The 21,469-nt window shown below is 36.4% G+C and overlaps 1 protein-coding gene across 1 annotated transcript in view; it reads right to left on the bottom strand.

The window, feature by feature from the left end:
• Positions 1 to 21,469, bottom strand: part of FAF1 (Fas associated factor 1) — a 152,078-nt gene that overhangs the window by 42,559 nt on the left and 88,050 nt on the right. The window contains exons 9-12 of the mRNA XM_033067908.1: positions 10,152 to 10,247; positions 9,384 to 9,510; positions 8,470 to 8,533; positions 7,445 to 7,526 (exon numbers count right to left, since the gene is read on the bottom strand). Coding sequence (XP_032923799.1) covers positions 7,445 to 7,526; positions 8,470 to 8,533; positions 9,384 to 9,510; positions 10,152 to 10,247 — 369 coding nt within the window. The remainder of the gene's footprint in view (positions 1 to 7,444; positions 7,527 to 8,469; positions 8,534 to 9,383; positions 9,511 to 10,151; positions 10,248 to 21,469) is intronic.

Genomic DNA, 21,469 nt, shown 5'->3' with positions numbered 1-21,469 from the left:
TTTCAACATGCACACACAAGAAATAACCAGCAGATTTCAAGTCAAATGGTCCATCCCTGCAAATTTTTAAATATTCTTAATGATTCCTAATGTTCTGAGTACTAAAATACAATATATTATATGCTTAGAACATGACAAGAATAACAAATGAAAAACAAAAACTTTATTAATAGACCCAAGAATTGACCGAACTTTTTTAGCTTGCTACCCAACAAAAATAACATTTCCCTGAACAAGGAACACACCTCTTGATTGGACAACATCTACCACAAAAAACCAGTTATAAACCACCTGAAAAAAATAATAGTGCATTGCTATCACCACCTCTGTAGCCAAAAAAAGAGGTACTACAAGTTGAGATGGTGTCTATGGTGTCTTGAAACAAAATATTCTGTGCTGCTCTTCTGGAATTCTATCAAGTAAAACTTAAGCTTCACTGCCAGCAGCTGCGTCCCCATGAAAATCTCAGACCACCTTTTGGAAAGCAAGTCTGTGTGCATGCAAATATAGAAAGCAAAAATACAGAGAAACTATGAGCTAGCTAAGGACTCTGATTCTGCAACTGGCATTCAATGAATTATAAATATAATTCAGAAAATTATAGCTTTCCATTTCTCCATACCCATATAAATGACTTACTTTATTTTAAAATAGCACTTGAACATATTTGCTGAGATGATACGGTGCTATTTTCAGACTTTTATTTAAAGTAATTTCAAATCTCTTCATCAGAAGTAACACTGAACCCTAGATATTGGTGTGTATTGATATAGCAAGACATGGGATGCAATTTCCAGCAAGCTGCCTTTGCAGAAAAACCCTCTAGGGCTCTTGCCTCATACACTGGCTTTGGATAAAATTTAATGACTATTTATAAAAGGAACATTTGAACATTCGACTTTGGGAAAGGGATTAGTAATTTGCATTACTGTTTGTCTAATTTAATTTAAATGTTCTTCAGAACCACGTACACATGTGCCAGGAAGGGCCATTAATAAGCCCAACATGCAGAGATCCATATAAGTGCAGCCAACAATGTTGACTGAAACTAAACTTGAAAATCCAGGGCACTGATGCACGATATCATGCAATAAAACAGCATTTCTGTGGTGATATTTAATTTAAAAAGAAGAAAGAGGCAGGGGAAGATCAGGCACTGTCTGTTTTTGAGGATCAGCCGTTCTGCATTTCAAAGCGTCGATCCCTGCAATATCCAGGTTACTGTGCTAGAATCTCGACTATTATATAGCAGTTGTAAGAGAGGGAGGGCAAAGATGTGTTTACTCAGTGATTAGGGCCTTAGAATAAGCCTCTAGCTCCTAGAGAGACAGCTCACCACTTATTCATTTGGACCAATTCACAAAGCCTAGAAAGATTAAACATCCATGCTGAGAAGACAAGCGAATGCAGACGGTGAAAAAGAAATAAAAATTCTTTAAAAACTCTGAGATGACTTCATTATTTTTTCCACAAGGAAACTTTAGGAAAGTGTTTAGTTAGAGAAAAACCCACATTGACCTCTCTCTAAACCCTTAATCTTTCCTTTGTGGTGGCACTGCTTTGTGGTAAGCGGATGGCTTTGCTCTCCTCTTTTCACTGGGAGCGGACAGAAAAAAAGGCTCTTGAGAAACACTTTTACTTCCAAAGAAACAACCCCATGAAACTGTTAAATATGAGATTCCGTACAACAGAATGTTTCAAAATATGTACAGTTTTAGGCTTAAAGATTTAGGGACAAATTTTAGTAAACAGAACAGGCACCATCACAATGGAGGTTTACACTGAGTTACTTCCCAAGGGAATGTAATTTTTGTTGCATCAACAAATCTCACCATGCAAACACTAAACTCTATCACATATAAAAGACTGTACTTGTATCTGACACTTCATCCAAAATGTTAAGGGTGGGCACAGGCATACTGCTATGATAAATGAAAAGAGGTATCAGGAGGAACTGTAGTGCTAAAACATGATTTTGAAAAATGTTTGTGAAAGCCGGGGGATTTTTTCCTCTGAAAAATGCAGGATTGTAAAAGGATCACAGCTTGAAGTTTGTTGTTGTTGCTGTTGTTGTGTGGGTGTGTTTTCAGGTTTGTTTATTTTACTAACCCATGGTAGCATATATTTATAAGCAAATTTTGGTTGTGTTTATTTCAAGCCTTTGAAAAGTCAGAGTAAATTCTAGGATTGTGTTATGACTAATATTGGGTATTTTTAAGTCAATATTAAAACAGCCTTACAAAACTGCTAAACAGTCTCAAATTCCATAAAAGAAGTCTGCTAATGGAGCATTAGACTGTTCTGTGTTGGATTTTTCAGCAATATCATTTGGAGGTTATACATTTAGCATGAAATTTTAATCAAGAAAAAATAATTCAATAGGTAAAAACTTTTACGTCCCTACAATGGTACAGGATACCAGAAGGGTTTGAAGCACTGAATATCTGATGGACTTCCAAAGCCTTGGAACTCGAGGAACTTAAGCCACCATGGAAGCATTTTTCAGAGCATGTGCATGCTGAAGACCAGGCATTTTAAAGGTTCAGAGAAGTTAACACTTTGTATAGAATTAAAAGAAAAGTTGTCACTGATGCAAAGTTGAAGGAAAAGTTGTCACAGAGGCAAAAACCCCACAGATCATAATTCAGGTGACTGAATTAGCATCAGTGGGTAATGGGATTTCTAAGCTTCTCAGCCAGTTCCTAATACTGTGAATAACTCAGATAACTCAAAAGAATATGAACTTGGATGGGAATAGGAATGCAATCATAAGGGACAGCAAAACCATGGACCTGAATGACTATTTTTTAATCTCAGGTTTACACATTTGAGTAATGACTGAGACAGAAAAGTTCATGATGTATCAGGTCCTAGAGGCATGAATGTTCTCTCCAACTGGCAGGCCAACAAATCAAAATCTTATTTTTTTCTTCCAGGTTTTATGCAGTGAGAACCAATTCAAACAAACAAAGGGATGCATTTGCACTTCTTTAAATGCTTGAAGTGCACAATCTGATCCAGCTGTCCAAGGTGATCCTGGAGCTCATGGGATCAGCCTTGGACACAGCTACTTTATCTAGCCTTGTAGAAGAGATCTGAAAAGAACTGTACCCCACAGGTTCCTCAAGTAGGAGTGAGGTGATCCCAGTAAACTCCTGATCCCATACTTTGTGCTAAACATGGCATAAGACATCTCCCCAAATTAGCTCCTAGTTTAATCTTCCTGTAATTTTATCTTTCAGTAAAACATCTCATCTCAAAAATCCTTCAGTGATGAAGAATGCACAGGAACCATGGCAAGGTGTTCAAACAGCTACCCACTCTGCCAGGTAAAGGTGTGTTAAAGCCTGATTTAGTGCTTTCATCTCCCAACTATTTGATCCTATTATACTCTTGTATCTCCATTTCAATCAATTGCACCTGTAGTGATCTTACATAATGCAAATAGTATCCAGTAATTAAGACCAAACTTGGGTAAGATCTATCATCACAAGCTTTGAAAGAAGAGAAAATGCAGAGGGAGACAAATTCAAAAAGCATCCATTATTTAGTATCAAATACAGAGGATGCTGAGGAGAGATCCATACCAATCCTGCAGATAGGAAAGGTGAATCTACTCTTTCGATATGAAAAATTAAGGGTGTGTAAGCAAACAGTGAAGCTACTAAACTAGTGTGTTGTAGCAGAAATTTCTAAATAACAGTTATACATAAATCTAGAAATAATTTACAAATTAAAGGACAGAACTGCAAACACACATCAGGCAAGACTGGAAAGAAAATGGTGACTAACATGGGACTTAACTGGAGCTTATGTATTGATATTTACCACATGCAGCTGCTTCACTCTTCCTGAAAAGAATTATACTTCTACACCTGTCCTCCAGTTTAAAACAGACCATGTACATGAGTGGTCAGGTTATTTATGTTTAATCAGAATCTGTAAAGTGGTAAAATCCTCCACCAGCTGTAATCTGTAATAAGTTCAGTATAATCTTAATTAACTGAAATAATAAGGGACATTTTTCTGAGCTACACAGATAAAAATGACGCTACAGAAAGCCCTGTATGAAGGAATATTCTGCTACCACCAAGGAAAAGGGAGGAAAAAAAGCTTTTATTTGAACACACCAAATCATGGAAGGAGCATACTTTGCTCTAGGTATTCAGGAAATAAAGAACCCATATGTGAGAGGGATGGTGCTGCCTCTAAATTGAACCTAAAATACAGAATTCAAGGAGAAGAAAAACACGGTTCATTTTCAGAATGCAGGAATATATATTGAGGTGACAATACCAATCTGTGCTAAGAGAGATGTTTCACATATTTATTAAAAGTCAGTGGACAGAAAGGTTGAGAGAGGAGCAGGAGGTGAGCTGACAGAGGTATATAAAAATAAGAGCTCCTGAAAAGGCAAAGGCAATGTCTTTATTCTTTCTCTTAATAAAAGAATAGCAACCACCTATAAAAATGGAAAGACAAACAAGCTTTAATAAAAGAAAATACTTCAGTATTACTCACATACACAACTCAGAAAGCTTCAATATAGCAATTAAAATCGAGTATTAATAACAATCGCACCAAAAGTTAGGATAAACCCTCTGATGTCTCAGAACACAAGACACTCAAAAAGTGCTTTCAGACACAAAGACACCTTTCTCAAACACTTTGTTAAAAATGTCTATTATAGGATTTCTCCCATGGCATCAGGTGTAGCAATTGCTATGGCAGTGCAGCTCTGCAGCAAGAGTAAGCTCATTCTTCAGGAACTTAGTGACAGGAAAACTCTTCTTTCCAATAGACAGAAGACTGTCACAAAAAACAGCTTAATTGTTAATAAACCTCTGCCTCTCTTTCTCTTCCTGATCCCATTAAAAGAAAATATTGAAAATATTTCCTTATCATATATACAATAAACCTTGGAAGTGAATACACAACACCCTTAACTATCAGGCTGCTGGGGGCACTTGGGACCCTGGTTGTTAAAAGCAAGGCTCTGTATCTTGGGTATTGTGTTTTTGTGGTAAAGAGTTATACAAGTTTTAAAGCAGAGCTACATTTGACCTCATTCCAGCTCTCTTACCAAAAACTGGCATTGTTGTGGCAGCAGTTGTTCCAAAGTTTAAAAGATACCCATCATGTATGTTAATATTCACCGGCTAGCAACTCAAATACAGCAGATAAATACCTCAACTTTTTTACAAGATATTTATTTTTCAGGCAACATTTTGTTTAATAACTATGAATTACTGTCCTTTCCAACACATGAAAAGACAATGTGATTTAACAGGAAACATCTATTTTCATAAAAAGAAATTGAACTCATATTCTGCATTCAAAACAGGTGTTCTGACATTAGTTAATTTTCTTAAAATAACCCAAATGAAAATATTTCTGGAAAAACGCTTCATGTTTATATACCATGGGATTTTTTAATTTTATTTTTTTTAGGTAAAAAGTATCCACAATACAGATTTAAAACACAGCTGATGGCTGTCTCAATAGACATGAACTGTAGAGTGCACCTTCTGCTCTGGACAGCATTGAGAATTTGTCAAGAAAAGGCCAAGATCTCTGAGCACTCAAGCTGCCAAGTGCTCTCAAATTAAATCAGTTTGAAGCGGTTTTCATTAAGATGGATTGAGTGTGGCATCGTGAGAAACACTCTATCAAATGTAGTGTTTTACTTAGTGATTAAGTATATACCAGTTGATGAAGCTGCCCAAATCCTTCGTAATCCCACCACTCCAATAAACATTTAATGAGTATATAAGTTCAAAAAGCCTAGTAGAGGATTTAAACCTTCAATCTTGTTTTTATTTACACTTGGAACTCAATTTCTCACTTCAAGTGAAGAATGCTGGTGCCTGAAGCTCATCTGTTGCCCTGGTAAAATTAAGTGCCCTCCATAGTATAAATCAGAAGACAAGACACACAGGTTGCAGTTTCTACAAAGCTTTTTTTATACTGACACATACATATATATATATATTTATTTATTATTATTATTATTTCATAAAAACATAAAATAGTGTGTCCCTTTCCTCAATTCTGAATTTCAGGAACCAGCACTGAAAAAATTACTTTGTACCAAGGAAAAGCAGTGAAAATAAATGGTATTTCCACATTCTCATATCTTTGCTTAAAATCGGAATGTTACAATAAAAATAATGCCATTCCAAAGGTGGGAGGCAGAGCTTTCAAAAGAAGGCAATATTCAGAAAAAAAGCCAAAAATCCAAACAAAACCAAAATTAATACTCTTCTAAATATATACACATATGCATCCAATGATTTTATTGTGATGATGACCTGGTCTGAACAAATCACAAAATATTAAAAATGTAAGGTGACACGAGTTTCAGAAGTGTTATGCAAGTAGCACAAGTTCTTTGAGCAAGAAAAAAGTAACACTAAGTAACTGCACTGCATTAATATCAGATTTATAGGTAGAAAACTGTTTGTGAAAGTTCTTAATGAACTTTTACACTGATACACTGTCAATCATGTCTGATGACATGACACAAAATGAATTTCCCAACGCACAACTCATAGGATTTTTTTCTCTGTGCACAGCCATGAAAATATTCACTAAACTGAGAGTGTTAAGTATGTGTCAACTTCAGCCATACAGTGTGGATTTATAACTCTCACACTGATCAGAACAGCCCCTAACATAATAAAGAGGCTCCTTCCAATATGAATAACTACATTCTGCATTTTAAAATTAGACATCTATCAAGAAAACAAAAAGTAAATTTATACAGCATGATTTTCTTGTTTGTGTTTCAGCTTTATCTGTGCTTAATTATGCAGGGTTTTGGGTTTCTCCTTAGTGAATCAAGTCACCAAAACTTAAATAAACTGTCCCCATTCTAATTTTATTAAAATACTGATTTTAACACTGTGCATGGAATGACAGAAACTTGAGATGCCTGGTTGGATCTACAGAAAAACTAAACAACCAAACCTTGGTACTGGAAGTTACTTGGCAGATAAAGGCTGTACAAAGGGGGAAAAGCACCCTGTATTTCATAGACCTTTTAATTTAAATTTACAATTTCATTAGCCATTCTTCAAAGGAGTTACCAACATGCAACAGTGAACTTGTCAACCCCAAGATTCACAGGCAGGGTTATCTGGTGCTAGGACACCATTATTTCAGGAAGAAAAGGGAGGAGAGAAAAGGAGTAGCTTTGTCAATTAAAGAACTCCAGTAAAAATACAGCCTGAATGATTGGAAAGCATCAGTTACTCACTGCAATTTCAGCAACCACCAAGGTAAGTATTTTAGTCAGTCAAATGAATGAGTGCAGCTCTTCTTGAATAATGAAAGCAAAAATCCCCCAAAATCTAGCTCAGCTTTTCAAAAATAAAGATGAAACCCTTAAGGTGATTTCCATTCCCCCACTATATTACATAAAGTAGTTTTAATACACACTTACATCTCTAGCTTTCCCATAGAAGGCTTCTTGAAAAGCAGCCTCTAATGATCCAATAAAATAAACAGGATGGCAGTCACCATATCTATTCGAGATAAAATTTCCAATTAATTAAGAATGACAAAATCAAGTAATTTCAGCATTCTTCCTTTCAATATATTCTGTAAATACAATGCATTGGATAAATGCTTAGAAAGATGAAGTATTACACTTCTAAAGGACAGAAAGGAAATATTTAGGACCCATTTGTTTTCAAAGTAATGAACTACTACCTTATAAACTTTATCATAAAAACATTCTGTTTACACATATAGATACCTTAGGTTCTACACAATTTTCTAGAAAATTTTTCAAACATAACTTATTTCCTCTCTGTATTATATTCTTAAAGGTTAATTGAAATGTATTCTTGAATCACACATTAATGCATCTCATACATATAAAGGAACATTTGATCACAGGAGTGAAAGCAGAAGGCACATAAACTTTGAATTACTTTGCAGCTTCTACCTATTCAATAAAATACGCAACTGTTTAACAGTGTATGATTTGGCAGTATAAAGTTTTTTAAAAATCTGGAATTTCTGTGTTTTTTAAAAGTCAGTATTTACCCAACCACTTTACTATTGTGAAAACTCTTACAATATCTATGAAGATATTTTCCAGTATTAATCAGTTTCAGCTTTTCTGTTCCTGCTTATCATAATAAAATTATCATATATAACCAGTCTTTCTCATCCTTCTGGACCTCTACAGAATTAAGTAATGGCACTACATAGTGGCAGAATAAATAAGAAAAGAATCAACCACTGCAGCTTGGGCTGAGAAATAATTTTATTTCAGAAACAGTTCTAGTAGCAGAGTTAGAATTAAAATTAATTAGATTAGGGTGTCAAAATATGCTATATTCCATTAGGATGTCTAAATATGCTATAATCTCAAAACACATACACTTGGTTTATTTTTATTTTCATTATTTACTCTCTTTGTTTGTGATAAGAATTGCACAGTTAACAGGCTAAGCTTACCTTGAAGAAAACTCTGCTGTAAATTGTAATAAGGCATCTCCTTCATTTTCAGCATTTTCTGGCACTTAAAAAAATGGGAAAAAAATTGCAAACTTCTGTAAACAGGTTGAAATATGCAAACACATTCACTTCACAGGTATTTCATGTTCTCAGCTTACTGAAGTGTCACCAAGAGACCACATAAACTTCCCAAAAGATCATCAACTATGAACCTTTCGAAAGCCAAGAAATTTCCAGAGAGTCTCATGAATATATTCAAATTTTCCAAGCAGTAAAATCCTCTGGTCCAGTGTAATGTGATATATCACTTGCTCAGAGTTTGCACTCTGGACTTACTTCAAGGTTTGAAAGGCTTGACCCTTCCTGTCCATAATGTTAAAAAGTTTTCCACATTTTTACATATATTTTCTGTCAAAGAACTTCCAATGAAGTAACACTAATGCAAGCCTAAAGTCAATAAAGATATGCAAGAATTGCATGTGGGAAGTAACTGACTGCTCCTGCTCAATCCTTTTCATAATTTAAGGACAAATAATCACTGAGAAACTTGATTAGCATAATGACTAAAACATTAATCAGAAATAGAATATGTAGGATTTTCAAAACAGAGAAGTGGAAATCTAGTTATCTACAGGTGCATTTGGACAGAGATCACAATTTGTCTGACTTTATTTGTTACTCATCAATTTTAAGTTAAATTATTATTCTTCAGTTGCAAGGCTCCATGGAAAGGTGTTTTTATAGTTGCCAGTTATGTGTGCAGTACTTTCCTTCGATACATCCATCAAACATAACATTCAAACAATTCTACCAATCCTATCAAAAGACACTTTCCAGTTTCTAATTCTGCAGACTCCTCACACCTCTCTGCCTTCACCTCTGCTGTACAACCTCCAGTTAATTGCAATTCTTACTCATTGGCGATTTCCTCAAGGCAGATGATGCTACTCCAAACATTTCTCCATCATCAACTCCAAACTCAGTAGCATCTTCAAAGTCATCTCCATCACTATCACTAACCATATGAACATCAGTGCACTGCTGTATAAAAACAAAACCCCAAATCCACTGTTAGCTTCTATTTAGACATTTTCAGTGAAACACAAAACACATATACAGTGGCAAATACTTACAAATTTCTATAAACACTATAAGCAGTTCAATTTACTATTTTACACAGCATTACCAAAGTTAATTTTTAAAAGAAATCTGGTGAACAGAAATATGTGACAAAATGCATTATTGAAGAATCTCTGCATACATATAGTTGAGCAAATTTTATCCTAAATTAATGCCATTTTCCACCTAATGGTACCAGAGCTGGTCTAACTTCATAAAAAGAGTGAGAAAAGGTATACAATGGTGGCTTTTATACTGGTATTTGGCACACCAATATAAAGGAGAAAAATCAGAATTTTAGTGCAAGGAGTTAAGATCTCATCTCCCACAGTCACATGCTTTGCTGGTATTTGCTTGCTTTGTTTTTCCTCTTTTTCTTCAGTGACTCATTTGCCCAGTTCCTCATGTTGTCGCAATTATGTGTTGCAGGAACTGTAAATGGATTGTTGTAAGATGCAATTCTATTGAAACACTTGACAACAGGAGGGATGGGGAGCCCTGCACACCAAGGTGTCCCTGCCTCTTCCTAGAGCAGGCTGGTAAAACAAAGGTGATGTCCTTACCTCCTCTGACTGTTCCCTTGTTTGCACAGGTGAAGATCTTCTTCCAACTGTGAGTCGATGGCAAGGGAAAGTCAGTCCTGACACAGCTAAAGTCATCTGCAAAGCAAGCAATGGTTCTTCATTAAAGCCACATCTCAATTAAAGGCTGGGGGGAGGCTTTAAGGTTGTTCAGAGATTCAAATTAAAGACTGTATTATTTAAACACATATTAAGAAGCCTGAAAAACTAAAATGATTCTTTACATTAAAATATTCAAGGAAACATCAACTGAGTTTTACTGAGGTGTATGCACAGAGTGTCAAAACAAACTCCATGGAAATGCAAACTCCAAAGTGCCTTGAGTTGTTATTTTCTCCTGCAGCAGTATGGAAGTTTGAAATGTTACTGTACATGGCAACTTTTACAGTGCTCTGCTTTGATGATGTAAATGTAGATTTTTTATTGTTAACCAAGAAGTAATTATTAAAGATATTAAGTACTGATACAAGTAATTAAAAACAGCTAAATCATCTTGAAAAAAATTGTATTTTGAAAGATCAGCAGACATTGCAATAGACACAATCACATTGGCAACTTAAAAAAATACATTTCATCTCCTTTTCGGTCGATTTAAATGTCAAGGGTGCACACCATGTTCCTCACATGAACCAAGACACACAACCCAAACTGGTGACACTGCAGTCAGCACAGTCCACAGGATGGATGTTCAGTAGCCAGAGCCAGAAAAAGAATTTCTGCCCTCTGCTGTATGCATAAATTTCAGTTTTTAAGAACCACCAATAGAAAAGTTCTACTGTCATTTGAAAGACAAAATTATTATGATGCCTGCAAACACACAGCAATAATATTTGAAAATCTGGTCCTATATTGCATATAAAATGGACTAATTATAATGCGTAAAAATGAGAACTGTCCACTCTGGGACCAGAACCACCTGTGCCATCCCTGCATTTAAAGCTTCTGCCCAGCTCCTGCCTCTTCTGAAGAGGCACATCAGTCCAGGAGAAAAAAGCTTGATGACCACAAACAGCAATTGCAGAAGAACCTAAGACCTATCTGGATTGATTTTACAATGTGAGTAGTTCTTAAATAAAGAATATTTATTATTTTTGCCAGTGACAAAGTACTTAATGCCATGCAATTTTCAGTGATGTGAAGAAGGGTAGTCCTGGCTGTATGTTTAAAACATAATTTCTAATGGTTCCTTCAGATGGAACACAGAGATGACATAAAAACACCTAGATCCTGTAAAACTTATTAATATTTTTGCAGGGCACAGAATGAAAGATTTAGATTATCCATTTCAGAAATATAGCTCTCTCCTAATTGGACTCTGAAAACATTAAGGTAAAATACATTTCAATCATTCTCAACAAAAATCCAAGAATAAATCATAAGACTTAAATTTCATTTACTGCCATGAGCACTGAAAATACCCCATTTATTTTTTATACATAATTCAGAGCGACTTTCTCACTTGTCTGCTAGAACTCACAAAGATTTAATTTGCTGCAGGTTGAAGCAGGCTGATTAAGCAGGCTGGTTACCAAATGAATGTTAACCTGTCTGAACTAGCCTACTGTCACATTCTCACAGCAAGGTTAAACACAAGTTTAGCTGTGTAAAAAGCCCAGCAATCATCTTAAAGGAAGTGAGTTATAATACTCTGGAGCAAATGAAATATTAAAGGTGACACACAGGTCTAGACCAATTACCTATGAAACTCCTGTGACAAGAGCATAAGAACTGCATCCTCTGTAGTAATCCACCATTTCAATTATTATTTTTATAAGCTTTTAATAATAAACAAAACCCAACTGTTATAAAACCTGAAACTTTGCCCTGTAGTTATCACACTGTATGAAATGCTGGTAAAACACACATTAACCACACACAGACTGCAGCTCCCTCTCTCACAGCATTAAATACCCTGACAGATGCCTGGAAAGGCTCCCAGTATCTTTTACGTGCACATTAAAGAGAGTGGTAAGATCAAGCAGGCAGTTATTGTGCTGCTTCATCACTTGGCCCAATTGCAGGGTGTTGCAATTCCAATTTGCAACCCTATATTATAGTGTCAAAGCGTCTCTCAAACACGAGCTAACAGCAGAAGGGGTTCCACATCAGAGCCTGTTTCATCCTACTCTCCAGACAGTTGCTGGAATGTTGGGGGTTTGTGCACATTGGTGTGAGAAATCACCCTTCCCTTTGCTTTTTTATTTTTTTTTTTGCAAAAGAAATAGCAGCTCTGCCTTCATTCCAAAATAAATGAGAGGCGTCAACATTCTTTTAGAATAAAATTATCTTCATTCAAAGATAGAGAGTTCCCTTGCAAAGAAAGACTTGCACCTCAAAAGCTCAAGCTTTACTTTGGAAATCATAAAAACTCCAAGACTAAGCAGAAGATTGTTTTCCAGGCAGATCAGCAAACCCTTTCCCAGCACTGTGAATGCAGGCCAAGGTATTGATGGGAGCACCACTGGATGTCTGAGGGGCAAGAACTGTAGATCTCACACTGCTCTTGGAGAGGTTTTTCTTTCTGAATACTGTACCTGCCACCTCCCAGAGATGCAAAACATTATCACTGTAATAAATTATCATTGTGTTTCAGCCACCTTCCCATGGGAATGGACAAAATCTTTACACCAACCCCATAACTAAAAAAGCTGGTTTGAAGCCTGAGTACCTGATTCCCCATATTCTCTAACTTATGAGCCCATCTGATTGTGAAAAAACTCAAAAGCCAGACACTTTTCTGAATTTTTCTTTTTCTGTATGAAAATTACCACTGTGTGGGCATCCAGAGTGGGATTGTGAATGGGATGGCTTCCACATGCACAAGAAAAGACACTGAAAATGCATTCGCAGGGCTCGTGCTTGAAATGACAAGCTAGATATAGGTTACAAAAGAAATAATAAACTAAAACAAAATATATATATATTTTTAGGCAGGAAACCTATGCATGTGCAAATCAAACTGTCTCAGAACTGAAAGGTACGCAAGGTGGAAAATGAAACAGAATCAGAAATAAGGAAAATTACTTGCAAAAAGCAACTCCGGAGCCAGATCTTTTGCCCAACACTGTGTAGACATTGCTGGCGTTTATTTAAAGTTTAAGTAGTCTCCTATTTGGTTTCCTATAGCTTTGAAGGAGAAGGGCAATAAAATTCAAGATTTCAAACATTTCAGGGAGAGTAGCAGCAGGAGAGTCTCCTTTTAGGAGACAGCAGAGATACTAAATGGATTCAGTATCTCTGGTATTCCAAAATGGTACAACCTGGACTAAAAGCATACAAAAGGTTACTTGAAATAGATTTTAGCTACTAAGAGAAAGATCACTGCAAAATCTAACAATTTAGAGAGGAAAGAAATAGTCTGGTGCTCACTTGTGCTTTCCAGCTCTAAGACACTAATACTATTTGTAAATGCTCAGTGTGAGATGATTTGTTTTTCAATTGCCAGCATTAGCAATCGAGCGATAAAGTTAAGCAACATCTTTTCTGATCCAAACATGCAGGGTTCTTTGTCAACCTTCCAGATTAACCCAGAAATATGTGCCAAATCTGGAGTGAGACCAGATGCTTTAAACAATAAATAATTCTTCATGTTAGAAAGTATTAGTTTTATGTAGAAGCTTCTAGAATTATAATTCAGAACAATCTAAACCCAGGATTTTTTTGACCAATATTTCATGATACAAATATGCCTGCAGGAGAGAAAGAAATCATTGAGAACATGTAATTCCAGAGTGCTGCCATCTCATGCTTGGAATAATATGAAAAATTACAAGCCCATAATCTCAAAACCTTCTATCTTCTACAAAGAGTTTGTTGGCACAACTTAATTCCCACCCTTGCAGATTTCTGACATTACAAATGACAGAACAAACTCAGTCTCTTGTACCAGTCCAGAGATATTTGATCAAGATGCTGAAGATTTGAGAAAGATGAAGAGTAGAAGGAACATGAAGGAATGATACCAGCAGAGAACTCCAGCTGTAGAACTCACTCCACTGAAATGCTGATACAAAAATTATAAGCTTGGTGGACTGCATCAGGAAAGGAGTAATTGGATATGACAAATTGGCCTTCCTCATGTTCAGCCACACACTGATGGAGAAAAACAGCATCTCAAAAGAGATTTGAATGGCAACCATACCTAACAGGAAAGTGAAGGAAGCTGTAAGAGCTTTCTGATGCCTTACAGAATATAGCTGGGACACCCAAAGTGCAAAGAACAGGACATCCTTCCTCATCCTCAATTATTGAGAGCTTGTGCTCAACACAGGATACTTGCTATCAAAGGATCCCACCTCTGCAAAGGGATGAAGCTTTTTGTAAACAAGAACTACTCAGAATAAGCAAGTATACTGTTTAAGGAAAGTAGGAATATTGGTTATTTTGTGCTCTTTCTTAAGCTTTTGATTATTACAACAGCAGTGAGGGTTTTGAAGTTTTGGAGTGTGTGGGCAATCTGATTTGCTTTAATGCACATTAATGCATCTCTCTGAACATACAGACACTTACCTGTTAATCAGGACAAGTTATTTAATGAAGCCCTTCAGCAACATTACCCAGTACTTGTCAATTTTTTTTCAAAACAGCTTTTGGCTGTTTAAAATGCCACTGAAAAGAAGAAACTATCAGTCACTGTAACGAGGTAATTTTATTGTTCAAACTACTCAAATGACAAATTCTTTCCAACTCACTGGAGAGGTATTTTTCCATGACAAAATATTTTCTAATACTTTTTTTTTGGCATAAAGTAGAGATTCTTGATCATTTGTTCTCGGAAATTCAAAGGTCAACCTGTAAATCTTACAAAACATCAGACAGAAATTCAGAGAACACTTGATCCATACACAAAGGAGAAGATTCTATCAATGATGCCGGATTTCACTTGCACACACGCAGCAAGTGAAGCAACAGGCATTATCTGACAATGGCAAGCCAAAACCAAAACCTTGCAGTGGACAAACCTTTTGGATTTTTAATATAAAAAGATCCTAAAAAGAAATATAATTGCTGTATAACTTCACTGCTATGAATCAGTCCAATTATTCAAGTAGCTGAACTTCTAATATAGAATCACGTTTGGCTGTGTACAATCTGCTTCAATAGGAAACTAAATAGGGGAACTCTCATAACATGATTTTCTATTGAGGTAAAGGGAAAAAAAAAATCCATTTTCTGCTCTTAATACTCAGAGATAAAGTAAGCAAACAAGATTCTGGTGTACAAAATAAAAAGCATGTTTTCCGATACTTGACTGTCCCCCATAAATCTCCCATTAAAAGGGCTCTTCCTAAAGGTTGCTTAGCAGGTTGCAGGACACACATGGGGGTTTTCAATACACTTTATTACACAAAAAATTCTCAATCAGAAATGTAGTGTTACCTACAGACTGAAACCTAATCCTGGTTCAAATATTCCATGTGACAGCCATTTCACCCTGCCCAAAATGTGAGTTGCTTACCTTTTCCATTTACTGGTTTACTCACTGATACATAGCTTAAGAATAAAGAAATAAACATGACCAAGAAGATTTCATAACACTCAGTTAGTCAAAACTTAGGAGAGGTGCCTGTAGCAAAATACTCAATAACTGGCAGGTGTCTTCTCTGTGAAAATTTCACTCCCATATAATTTGATCCTTTTTTTCATTGGATTAATTACTATGATGTTTTTTCCCCTCATCAGATAAGAGAAGAAGTAAGGATAGAGGGTTGAGCAAGGAGCATTATCAACCATTTCAATTTTCATATTAAATTTACTATTCTGTTGTGTGACCTTTTATTATAGCATGAGCTAATTTCCTGAGTACAATAAATGCCAGTTTATCAGATGGATGGATGGATGGATGGATGGATGGATTTAAGGATGGATGGAAGGATGGATGGACTGATTTTCTTGAAGATACAGGAATAAAAATTGTACTTGGAACACAATTATATGAAGTTTTAGTAGGAACGAAAAGCTCTGAGAAGGAACATTTCTTTTGTTTTTCTATCAAACATTCTATGTATATGGTATTACTAGATGGACTTGGACACAAGGTATTTTAGGGATCAAATGCTTTCATTGCCTAAGTGCAGTGACAGTAGCTAAGGTAATAAGACAAAACAAATTATTAACCAACCTAGCTGGAACACCTAGAAAATAAGTTCTTCTTCTTGCTGTTTACCATCCCAGCTAGATTGGTCAGGCTGTTCCACAGCTGAGGCTCACTCACATTTCCATTTTCCTTTTGTAATTAATCCTTTTCGAGATTGAAGACCCAAGGAAAAGCAAGGAATATGTGTATGGTAGACAGGATATAGCAATTAATGTGGAAATATAATTGCTATAATAATATAGCAATTAACTTGGAAAAATCCAAGTGTACAAGGCAGAGGGGAGAAGTAGAGCAAGTGAGTGAAGTTCTGGTTTTGCGTTGAAATACAAGAGTAGGAAGATTTTCATAAAAACAGTGGAATAAAATTGTGGTTTCTAAGTGCATTCAGCACAGTCCTTGCATGTGAATATTGAAGTGGGGGAAATAAGAGTATGGGAACTTTGGCAACCTTTAGCAGTTCTCCAGAGATTATCAGATGGCTCCACACTCTTTCCTGGCTGGAGATCCAAACAGACAAACCAATCCATGCAAGGAGTAGGTGGTGGACTCCCAAGCAACTCATGCCATTTCTGAGGACACTCAAAGTCTCACCATTTCAAGAAAAATTACACTATGACATGAGAGAGTTTTCATATGAGCTTGCTCTTGCCATGGCTGCAGTTCCTGGTGCTTACCCAAGCATTATTAACAGTGTGTGGGCAGCCTGTTATGCTCACAAACCCTCTCTGAATTCCTTGGGAACAAACAGGTGGTCAACACTTCCAAACCCATCACTTGTCACTGTACAACTATCCAATAAATAACCTATCTTCTTTTCAATGCATAATCTCACAAAGTGATACATGAGTTAAGAATTTCTGCATGTTCATGTTTAAAAGTTATGTTTAAAGCTTCTAGAGATTAAAGATTTTCTGTGAATTAATGTTTGTCCTTTGGCTTATTTTTTTCTCAAAAGTTAGCAAGTATTTTTCCAGTAGTAACAGACAGTAAAATTACTTCTATCCATACTGAAATACATAGTATACATTAAAAAAATGTTATCACATGAACAAAGAGGAAGTATTCCAATGTAAAATGAAGGTACATTGCAATTCAAAAAAACAAATATATTAAATACATTATTTTAGTTGACAGGAACAAAGACTTTTTTGTACTGTGCAATTAATCGTCTCAGAAAGATTTACTACGCAGAACTGAAGGGCTCTCTTCAGTCTGTACTACTCAACTAGACACTGTTACCCCAGTTCAGTACATAATATTTTAAAAAAAGAAATCAAACACCCAAAGCTCATCTGCTGCTGTATAAGCTCTTATCCCTCCTTGAATAACAATAAAAAGTGGATGTAATTCCACATCAGCCACTTTGTCTTTTGACATCAAATAGCATTAGCTGGGAAAAACAGTCAAGTATGTTTGAGATTTGTTTGTTTTATTAAACTATTGCACAAATATGAAAATGAACAGCAGAGTTTAAAAAATTTGACAGCCCTTGAAATTAACTTCCTCTGGAAAATAACTTCATTTTCATTATGCATCTCCAATAAAAAGAAAAAAATCTTGACAGGTATTCAACGTTTCATTTTAAACACTAACTGGATGAAAAAAACCATCTCTAGGGTGGAGTGTGTTCAGGTTATAAATCAGTAATGCTTATTTTAACTCCTCACAAAGTGTTGTTGAGATAATTACTGCTGACAGCTTTATTCAAGGTTCATTTCACTTTTTCTACTATTTTTCCCCTGTTAGAAGTTCAGCAGGGCCCATGGGAAGATCCACCCCTCACACCTGTTAGGGTTCTTCATGTTACTGAGGCCAGTTTGGACACGTCACTTCAAATTAGCATTGTGCCAGAGCGCTGTGACAATTACTTATCGCAGGTTTAACTTGAAAAAAAGTTTCTAATCCAGCCACAAGAACAGTGTCAGAGTACGTAATTTAAACCTGTCAACACAGGTTGTAGGAAATTCATTCCAAGGATTTCAGTCATGTTCCCATGGTAGATCTCTGAACTATAATGAAGCTTAAAACCACAAAGGAATGCTATAGAGTTAAAACACAGAACCCAGAAGTTTAAAAAGCTCTGAACTGAATGGGAAAAAAGTGTCTGAACAAATACTCATGTTTTAAAGTTTGATAAATTCTTTAGATTAGGATTAAGAGACTGCCCCATTCAGAGGTTTTCTCCCTAAATTTGACCTAAACCAGGACACATGTTAACTCTCCAAAATTCTGAAAGGCTGCTGCATATGTATCTTATTTCACTGCAAGTGTGAAGGCACAATCCTGGCAGATCTTTACACGTGCTGAAGGCAGAAGTATGGTGAAGCAGCTCAGGAATCATCCTGAGGATAGTGTGGGAGGCTGGAGGAGATCCAGGGCACAGAGAGGAGAGCACTCGTGTCCTGCAGACACCAGACAAGGGATGCTGGCATTGCAGCGACAACCACTCCAAAGGCAGCCCCACAAAACAACGAGATTCTTGTGAGCTTGAGAAAAAGTGGTGCCTGGTGCTCTGGGAACACCCAGCCCTGGTGTGCTGGTTGAACACACATGCCAATTTTTGCTACGGCCCCTGTTAATCACCAGCCGTGTTACTGTGCACCTACCCCTCTCGTTTGCTGGCTGAATGAAAATTATCCCTGGTTTTGATTATTTCTCATTTGACTGAACCTAGTTAGGCAAATTAGGAATTAAAGCAGAAGGACAGCTACTGTAGTACTTAATGTTGCTTCAAATCACAAATATATTTAAGGAAACAAAAAGAAAATAATATTTCCTTGTACTACAGATTCTGCTAAAAAAGAGATATACTTGAGAGACTGAAATAAATACCCATGATCACTTACAGAGCTCATTCTTCTTGTTAGACAAAAACTGTAAATATTAAAAAGGATGAAAAATCTGCCAAGCCATTTGCAGCTATTTGAAACACAGGGTAACAGAATTAAATAAACGCTGAAAGACCTGGAACACAGTTAAGTATAGACCATGAGGCTAATTGTGGATCTTGAGTTAATTACTTTCCACTGATACGTTTTCTCAATGGTCTTTTACATGAGTTTTTTCTTTCCTCAGTCTGAACCCCAAGGCAATTCAGCGTGCTAGCCTCCAAACTCTGGGTGATTCATTGTGTACTTCTGCCTTAGGATTTTTAGTTCATGCAGAGAAAGCCAGGCTTTCACATCAAGTTGATGTTAATGTGCACTGACAAAGCAACAGTAAAGGAGCTTCATGTTTGTCACAACGTGCACTCTTTAATTTAGTAATTGCTTTATACTGATATGCAAATAATGACACATTTCCCAAATTTCCAGTTCCTCAGCAATGCTTTCGCTAATTACTCAGTGGTTAAAACATATGCATGTAAATTGGTTCAGTGAGTTTATTAATAAGTACACCTGTGTGAACTGATCTATAAAACACACATGCCTGGGAACAGGTCATAACTCACTGTACATTCCTGAAGGTCTCTGGGACTAAGAAAAACAATTCTCTAACTAAACCAAGATAAATTACAACTAACAGAGTGTTATTCACAGATAAACTGGGATTCCCAACCTTTCCTGAACTAAAGAGAGACTGTCTTTGGGTGACAACAAATACCAGGAGTCAATGCATCCATCGAGAGAGGGTTCAAGTTAAAGAAAAGGAAAGGTCAGTAACAAAAAAGGACAAGAATCCCTCTAGCACCTGAAAACATGGGAAAGAGCCAGTGTTCACTCATCCATCAGTTTTCTGTGGACCACATGCTTTGAAGTCTGGTTATAGTGTTTTGTGGTACTGTGTTCTCTTACTTTGATACTCTAACGTGAAAAATTCCGCTGCACTTAACATGGATTCAGACTCATAACAACTGCAAAAACACTCAACAGGGTTAGCCTGTCTTCCTCTATTTCCTTACCTCAAAATTGTCCTGTTTTAATTCTGGCTTTTATGTTCCAGTCTGTTAAATTTCTGGTATTTTCTTTATGTGACTATGCAATTGTCATAGAATATAGACAGTATAATAATTGTTTTTACTAAGTCTGATCTCAAACCACTTATTTTTCACGCAAAACCATTAACAGGTTTTTAAGCTGAGGAACGAGTAAAATAATAAACAGTATAAACTAACAACAATTCATCCACATCCCATACTGCCCACAGATATTCACAGATACACCTTGGGAACTGCTTTGCATTCACAAAGAGTGTCAGCCAAATACTTGGCACGTTTCTGGTCTATGGTGGGATGCCATTTACTTCACAACACTGTACAACGCTTTGGATAGCAAACAGAGAAGTGCCTGGATATGTTTCCAGCACTATATAATTCCTTGGCACAGTTCAAGCAGTTGTGCTGGCAGAACTGCTTCCAAAAAAAATGCTTCAAACGTTGACAGGATTTTTATGCTGCCTCTTCTTCATGGATATCATTTTCTGAGGAATTGGATTTTTGCGATGTTGGCTCTTGAAAACACTGTGCTACTGACTTCTAAAAATGAGCTTCTAAAAAGGATGATTGTTTCCTATTTTCTGTTTCTCTTACCTGGAATGTGTATCTTCTAGTGAAGTTCTGCTCTGCTTATAATAGTGGAGCTTCATTACAAAGAAACAAGCACCACTGTGATAATCCTCCAGGAATAATGCAATTACCACTTATCAAACAGGTGTCTGCTGTATTCCAAGGAGATTATCACTTCCTATTCTGTTCTCAGAGAGCACAGAATAAAAGAGAAGCTGCTACTATTAAATGACTAAGGGGAAAAGGAGTCTTTGATAACAGCTCCTGCCAGCATCTCTCAGCAGGGCACGAAGCAAATGTAGTCCTTCTATAACAACTTGGCACTGAAATGAGTATTTTCATTTCGGTAAAACGAGCTAAAGCACCCAAATAAGACCACTCCTGTTAACAATCTGAAGCATCTCTCTATGCTTCTTCATGGAATACTCCAAGAATCCCAGCACCTCCAGCCTTATGCCAAACCATGCCCCTTGTGAGTAATCCTGAAGAGGAACTCTGCCTGCTCCAGCAAAAATGGTCTGCTCCACAAAACACATCATCTTTCAGAGACACTTCTGTGACAATCCAGGGCTTGATGAAGGTACAAAAGGATCTCTCAGAGAATCAGATCTTTTTACCAAGATACATTTGTAGGGCAAACCACAGCTGGGTGTAATTGATCAGCAAAGGCAATTTTTTTGCATGTTTTCAAAGCAGCTT

This window comes from Catharus ustulatus, chromosome 9 (assembly GCF_009819885.2).
Source record: "Catharus ustulatus isolate bCatUst1 chromosome 9, bCatUst1.pri.v2, whole genome shotgun sequence".
Taxonomy (NCBI): domain Eukaryota; kingdom Metazoa; phylum Chordata; class Aves; order Passeriformes; family Turdidae; genus Catharus; species Catharus ustulatus.
Note: the sequence above shows the minus strand (reverse complement) of the source record. Positions and strands in the feature narration are given on the sequence as shown.